This window comes from Penaeus vannamei, chromosome 9 (genome assembly GCF_042767895.1).
Source record: "Penaeus vannamei isolate JL-2024 chromosome 9, ASM4276789v1, whole genome shotgun sequence".
NCBI classification, from domain to species: Eukaryota; Metazoa; Arthropoda; class Malacostraca; order Decapoda; family Penaeidae; genus Penaeus; species Penaeus vannamei.
In genome coordinates this window covers 40,739,166-40,746,665 of record NC_091557.1, presented here as the reverse complement: position 1 = coordinate 40,746,665, position 7,500 = coordinate 40,739,166, and the positions used below count along the sequence as shown (strand labels likewise).

The following is a 7,500-nucleotide window of genomic DNA, read 5'->3' as shown; positions in this document are numbered from 1 at the left end:
CAACAACAACAATAATAATAATAATAATAATAATAATAATAATAATAATAATAATAATAATAATAATAATAATAATAATAATAATAATAATAATAATAATAATAATAATAATAATGATAATAATAATAATGATAATAATAATAATAATAATATTGATAATAATAATAATAATAATGATGATAATCCAGATGATAGTAATAACAAAAACAAGAATGATAATTGTAATGATAATGAAAGCAAATCTGACATTAATAATCATCTGAATTGAAATTATGAGAATGATAGTTGTATTAAAAAATACTAACAGCTACAACAACAATCACCATTATCATTATGATGACATTAATAGTAGTAATTAAATAGATTTTTTGTCATAAATCTAATCTAACTATTATTAGATGTATCTCATATCAACCTTTAGAAAAAAAAAGTTTGTACCACGCCCCACTACCGGAGAAAATGGATACTCCGGCGGTCGCTTCACCAATGTTTACACTTTTGGCCCAGCTGACAGAAGGTCTGCCAGTGTGTCACTTTTACTCATTTTACGTCCTGGTTGATCTTGCCACATCATGGGACAGACATCGTCAAGTGGAGTTAAAGCTCATATGGAGACAGCACAGAAGACAGGTGCATTAGTGCTGTCTAACAGGAAATTAACGGAGGTAGGAGGAAATGTCAAACTTCCATATCTGGTCGACGTTGTGACGAGTCATTAATGATTTATCGGGGGGTTCCCCATAAGTCCTTGCGTAATATGTAGGTCAAATAAACGCACGTAGAAATCAGTGTTCAATGAGAATTTTGTTAGTATGTACAGTTATTTTGACCGTTTTTTATTTAATAATAATGAAGGAGTAGGGATGATTTATGAAAAACAAGAGTTTGTGCTTCCCTTGTTTTATTTTTTGGCCTGGATAAAGGAACCTATAGAGAGATATCAAGGACTATTTAATATTCAAATATTCAAATATACAGGGGAATGGATGGGGACTAGGGGTAAAACATGTCTGGGATATGATATGTTATGCTTGGTAATCCTAAGAGGAGGAAATATAAGGTAATATTGCAAATGAGGGTGATGAGAGAAATGCCTGAGCATGTGAAGTCTGTGCTTAGAGAGTGTGATTTTATGATTTGTTCATATGTTAATTTGCAGATTTACTTGAGTTTTAAAGATATTTTTTATTTGTGACTTCATTATGAACACCTTTGTTTATGAAATGATCTTATTCTTGTTTATAACAGTATGATTTCCACATGTAGCATTCATAGTTTCTCATGTAGTTTGAAGTGAGTATGATAAATTCCATGCTCATTTTCTTTGGTTTCAAAGTATCCAAAGTGTCCCCACCTAACAGGTCTAGGTTACTCATGGAGTATTGAAGCACTGGATTGGGTAGAGAGAAATTGTTTATGAAATGATTGATCTCTGTCCTATAGGAAATAAAAATGTGAACTGTGTGATTTCATTACAGTTTTTAGTATATGACAGAGTGAGTGTACAGTGATTATCATTGCCACTACATTTCATGGCACTACAATAAAATAAACACAAACATCCTCCACATTATTGTGGAAGGATAGAACTGGAACTGGTTCTTTTTTTGATAAAAAATTTTGGAGGTACTTTCACTATATATCCAGCATCATCAATGTAGGCTATATCCTTTATTGGAACTAATATAGCAGTCACACATGACCATGTGTGACTGCCTTCAAGATGCCCTAAAGAATAATCAACATGAAAACATTGTAGATTAGGATTGGCAAGTCACTTAATCCTATGATGATGGGGTCTGATTTATTTGTGGTAAGCTGGGTACAGCCTGCCTGTCCACAACGAATGATGATGCTTATGCATTGTTTCATTGCCAGTTGTTTATAGGCAAAATGAACATCTAGGGATACTTTAGATCTTTTCTCAACAAATACACATCAGTTTGAAATTGCCTATCAGTGGTCTCATGTTCATAATTGTCTTTCTAATTAAGGTATACAAAAGGACTGCACTGAGTAGGAGAAAATTGAAAACCATAGAATTGTAGACAATGAAAAATTACAATAATTGTTATCAAAGTTAATCTGCAGAAGCCAATCTCTTTGACTTAAGCAAAAAAAAAAAGTGGCATGCTGAATGATCCACAAAGACTAAGTCCCCACACCCTTCCAGCGACTAATTCCAGTACTTCTCGCCTGGCAACAAACAACATAATTCTAAATTCTAAACATAATTCTCTTCAGATTCCAGACCTCTCATCAATGAGTAAGGTCCTGCGGACACTTGATCTTTCGACAAACAAGCTGACATCTGTTCCACCTTCTGTGTGTAGTCTCTCCAACTTGAAGCATTTGAATTTGAACGGAAATAAGATTGGTAAGATGCAAGAGGAAATTGATTATTTGTGGAAGTTTGATGTTGCTATGTTTCTTTTCATGTTGAATAAACTACCCTTTGGCCTTACATGTATTTTGGATTTATCATGGTACTTTTTGAGCTTGTCAAATGATATGTATGTACAGTGGAGGCTGACTCTTATTTCTAACATAGTTTGAAAGAGTTTGAAATTATGATAATTTTTCTTTAATTTTGCAGGCAGCCTCCCAGAAGAAATTGGAAGTCTGACAAAGCTCGAGTCTTTGTCCTTGGTGTCCAATCATATTACTAGTCTGCCTCCTTCAATGTCAAACCTAAAACATTTGAAGTCAGTCATAATCAGGTAAATTGTTGGTTTGAGTAATTGATAGTAACCTGCTTTCTAAAAGGTATTCATTATCCAAAAGGTAATTCCATTACATCATATTTTGTTTTTTACTTTTGCCCATGACGTAGCAAGAAGTAAGTTAAAGTATATTGTATATCTATTACGATTATATCTTAAATTTGTATGCCACTGTAGTTTCTGAAAGAAAGACATTTTGACAAAGTAGGATAAAAAACTGAAGTAAATTTTATGTGCCACCTTTATGTTAGTTATATCTCAGTAATTGCATTGTCTTTTGTGTTTATAAAACAAAGATGATATAAAATGAAATACTGAAATAAGTTTTATATGTTCTATGTGAATTTGTCTGACAGTTATTTACTTTTATTTTTTATTTATGCATAGGCCTATGAAACAAAGACGAAGTAATTATGCTTTGTACCGGCAGTGATAATCAAGTAACAGAATTCCCGGTGGTCCTGTGTGGCCTGCCCCAGCTGGATGTGTTAGATATCAGTGGCAATAAGATCACAGAGATACCTGATGGCATAGAAGATCTTCAGGCAGTAGAAGTTAACTTGAACACGAATCAGGTATAATGTTATTTGTTAATTGGAAAATCGAAAGGAAATCTGATAAAAGTACAGTGAAGACACTATGTGTGGGGTCAGTGTTTGTTTTTTTATGACAAAATATATTTTCCCCCCAGGTCTCCTCGATATCACCCTCAATTGCATCGTGTCCCCGCTTGAAAACCCTCCGCCTGGAGGAGAACTGTCTGGCTCTCACCGGAATCCCCACTGAGCTCCTGCAGGATTCCCAGGTCTCACTGCTGTGCTTTGAAGGAAATTTGTTCCAGATGAAGGAGTTTGAGGAATTAGAGGGACATTCCAAGGTAAAGTAAAGGAAAGAAAAGTTTGATATATGACGGAATTGTTTTTTTGAATTGAAAAATAAGCCATTAGGAATTCTCTAGCTGATAAGTGGGTTGTTTGACTGGCATATTAGTTGTCATTAAAAAGAAAGTTGCTTCCTAAATATACTGTGTATTTAATTATTTATTCATTAATTATTTCACCTGATGATATAAATGTAATTTCTACTTTTCCTGGATGTCTTCTAGAACTTGTCAGGGTGAATGACAAAAGCTTTTGTTTTGCAATGTTGATTTACTAATGGAAATAATGTAACTGCTTGATTTTATTCATATTTCTACAGGTACTCCCTTGATATGTAACATATTATTGTAATAAAAATGACCAATAAACGATATTCACCTGGTATCAAAGATCACTAACTTCTTTGGAAATTATAAGCCAGCCTTTGATACCAGTGACTTGGTTTAACAGTTTTTAATAGGAAGGGAATCATGTGAGAATTGGTCAGAATTCTGTCATTTTTTGTCTCTTATAGTATTTTTTTTATATATGTTTGTTAATATGGGATTATTTTTATTTTTTGCACATATATGACTACAAGTGCTCAGCCACTAAGAAGGCAATTAGTAAGTCTACGTGTCCACAACAAGTTTTTCGGAAGATATTTTTTTCTGATGGTATTGATATCAGTGTTGTTATTTTTGTTATTATTATTATGAATACTATAAAGTAAAGTAAGTAAGAAATAAATTTATGGAAATTTAAGGAAAGGGGCAAACATGTGAGCTAGGTAGGACTAATAATTGACTCTTAAGATAATTATTTAACAAATAGGGCATTTGATGTCAACCACATTTATCTGTTCCAACCATTAACCATTAACATAGATGGCACAGTGGACATGACATGTTTTCTTGCCATACCAGCAACATTAAGTTAAGTTTCATTTATGACAATGATAACGAAGGGACAGTCATTTACGCATTATACTTATAATAATATACTTTATTGTTATTCTTGTTTCATGTTGTACCTATTTTGATTTATCTCCTTTTCTAATTGTTAAAAGACCCTGATAGGACGAGGTAGTTGTGGAGAAATTGCTTGGAATGACAGCATATTTTTTTCATATGATTCCCTGTTCTGTTTTCAGTACATGGAGAGATACACAGCAGTAAAGAAGAAGATGTTCTAAATGAGGCTTCAGACAAACTGCAAGAAATGGAGAGCCGTTAAAGAAGAGATAGAGCCAAGACTGCAAAATAATTCTAAAGTGTTTGGATCTGATAGACATACATATTAACATGGGAACCAAAGAAAAATATCGACTTCAGGCATAATATTCATTTGTTGACTTGAAGAAATGAATGAGGTAAAAGCTGGTGATGTATATTGTAATATACAAAGATAGTGTACATATGTGTATTACAGTTTGTATTTATTTATTGATGGAAGCTTTTGTCAGCAAGTATAAAGACGAATGCTTTTTTGCTGTATTCCTATTCAATCTGTGGTGCTGCCCTACCATAGTTTAGGTGCACTGCTTTTGCCATCCTATTTTTTACTTCCTGTTTTGCTCTGTTGTCCCATAGCACTTGCTTCAGTCCTTGGCCAACAGCACTGGAAACAGAGTCAAGGTATGTCTGTGTGGTATATGTATATGATTTTGTCATTAAATGTATATTTTGCAGTAAAAGTGCCTCTTTTCTATAATTGCAGTGAGGCGAGTTACTTTTCAAATGTATATGATTTTATGCATGTTTTTGAAGGCTTTGTGCAATAATATACTATTAATGTAAACAACTCCTTTTTGTGGTTATGTAATCTTTTGTGTTTATTTTCTCTTCTTACTTTTTATGTGTGTTAAAAACATAACACATAAGACAGTGATGATCTGACTGAAATGAGTCCTGTATAATGGAAATTAAAGAGGAAGAAGATTGTATATACCAAAAAATGCTTTAGGTTGCCTCTAGTAGGCTGATATTTACCTCACTCTGAGATGCCAAACTGAAAAATCCGCCTTTTCTACTTTGCTTGAGGTGGAGCCACATAGACCTCAAATCCCTTTGAAATCTGCTGCTGCATAGTTTGTTGCATGCCTAATGGAGGTGACAAACATGGCCAAGTGTCATAATAAACTCATATTGATGTTCAGGGGCTTGTTTTATTCTATATTTTTTAATTTTGCTTTGGTCATATATTTTTTTTTTACGAACTTAGACTGACTCGAAGTTGTGGATGAGATTAGTTGCTTCTTGTTTAATAGCAATTACGTGTTCCAAATGTGTCTTCATAAAGATAAGAATATTTGCTTGTTTCCTTTAATGTGAAGGCGTGTAAAATGTTGATACAGTGTCGTTTGTTTATGGTGAAAATTTTGAAATTCTGAGTGTATGAAGTGTAATTCGTCGGTGGAAACCAAGTTTAAAAAAGTAAATAGGTGTAGAAAGAAACTGCTTAAAATCGATACCATTATTGTCATAGAAATAATTTCTTTCTTGTGATTGAGCAGCTTTATGGAAAGTTAATAGGTGCTTTGATGTATTTATTTTGTATTTGATTTACATTTATATTATGTATGTGCATTTTTCTGTTTATGATTAGATAGAGTGTTATTGTCTTGTTATTGAAAGTATTTGCATTTATTACCAACAGATGAGCACCCGAATATTCTTATTTAAAAGCTGCTGGCCATAATAGGATTTATCAAACCCATTTGTAATGTAATATGATACTATGATTGTAATATTCTATCAGTGTATTTTTTCCTTTCCTTAAATCAGCAGTTTATTTCTTTTATTCATACTTTCTTAAATCTTAAATATGTTTTTTCCTTAGTCTTAAAAATGATTTATGTTAATTATAAATCTCATTAGTGGTCTTCTGTTAAATTGTTCTTGTTCATAATTTTTAATGGTGTTACCAGTGTGATAGTAATTATTCACCCAGTTACCTATAATGTAAAAGTATCAAATGAATTTTCTTCCAAATAATAAACAAGGTACAGGCATGTCTGAGAAAGATCTACTTTTATATATATTTTTTTGTCATGACTTGTTGGGTCATTTTAAATACTTTCATTCTTTAAGGTCTCACAGAGGAAGCTCTCTGAGCAGGTTGTGGAAGTAAACAGCTTCAAGAAAAAGACAAAAAAATTAATGATGATGCCAAGTTCCTTTTGCATTGTTGCAGTTGTTAAGTTGCTAACTTGCATATTCCAATGTAGGAAAAACATTATTGCCTTAAGCAAAAAGTCGGCAAAGCAGGATATGCTGACTTCTCACCAGCTGTAAAGTAGTCTTCATGTTGGCGTGAATGTCAGTGGCTCTGTGGCTGCTTACAGTCCGTGAGTAAGCAGGTATAAGGTGTCATAGGTTCATAGTTATAGTAGGTGTCAGTAAAGATTAGCTAGTTGCCAAGCCTTTATATATAAATCTGAAATATTTTTGCACTACTATTTTTAATAAACATGCAATTTTTTTTCCACCTTTAACTCATGTATATTGTCAATTCATATGCTCCCCTTTACTTGTATGATTGAAAGTATGGGTGTAACATAATCATTGCTTCATTATGAGGCATTTTTCTTAGGAATAACTCTTTGTTTGTCATCGTTTTTATACAGGTTTCCCTTATGTTTATTGTACAGTAATTCTATACAAGAAAGTCAGGAGAGTATAGATCATTTGGATATCCATAAGTAATATGAAATAATTGTATACATTAGATAATGCTTTGAAGAATAGTAGGAATACTGAGACTTTAGGTAGGAAGAAAGCAAGTCTTTTGGAAGTTAATGATAATGAATGGAACTCAGCAGCTAAAAGTGTATTGCAAATTAGTCCTGGGTTTTAAGAACTTGATAAGATAATTTCAAGAAGCATATGTATGAAACAACAATTGTTCAGTTCAAG

At 32.7% G+C, this 7,500-nt stretch overlaps 1 protein-coding gene across 2 annotated transcripts in view; it reads left to right on the top strand.

Moving 5' to 3' along the window:
- Positions 1–446: 446 nt before the first annotated feature.
- Positions 447–7,500, top strand: part of LOC113824530 (leucine-rich repeat-containing protein 57) — an 8,268-nt gene continuing 1,214 nt past the window's right edge. Inside the window, exons 1-7 of one of the 2 annotated variants that reach the window (XR_003477525.2) lie at positions 447–665; positions 2,245–2,377; positions 2,597–2,720; positions 3,154–3,298; positions 3,415–3,600; positions 4,737–4,955; positions 5,176–7,500. The exon at positions 5,176–7,500 is cut by the window's right edge and continues 1,214 nt beyond it. Coding sequence is in view for 1 of the 2 variants with exons in the window: in XM_027377267.2 (XP_027233068.1) it covers positions 573–665; positions 2,245–2,377; positions 2,597–2,720; positions 3,154–3,298; positions 3,415–3,600; positions 4,737–4,778 (723 nt within the window). In the remaining variant the exon portion in view is untranslated. Of the gene's footprint in view, positions 666–2,244; positions 2,378–2,596; positions 2,721–3,153; positions 3,299–3,414; positions 3,601–4,736 lie in introns of both variants that reach the window. The other variant, XM_027377267.2, reaches the window with a different exon arrangement.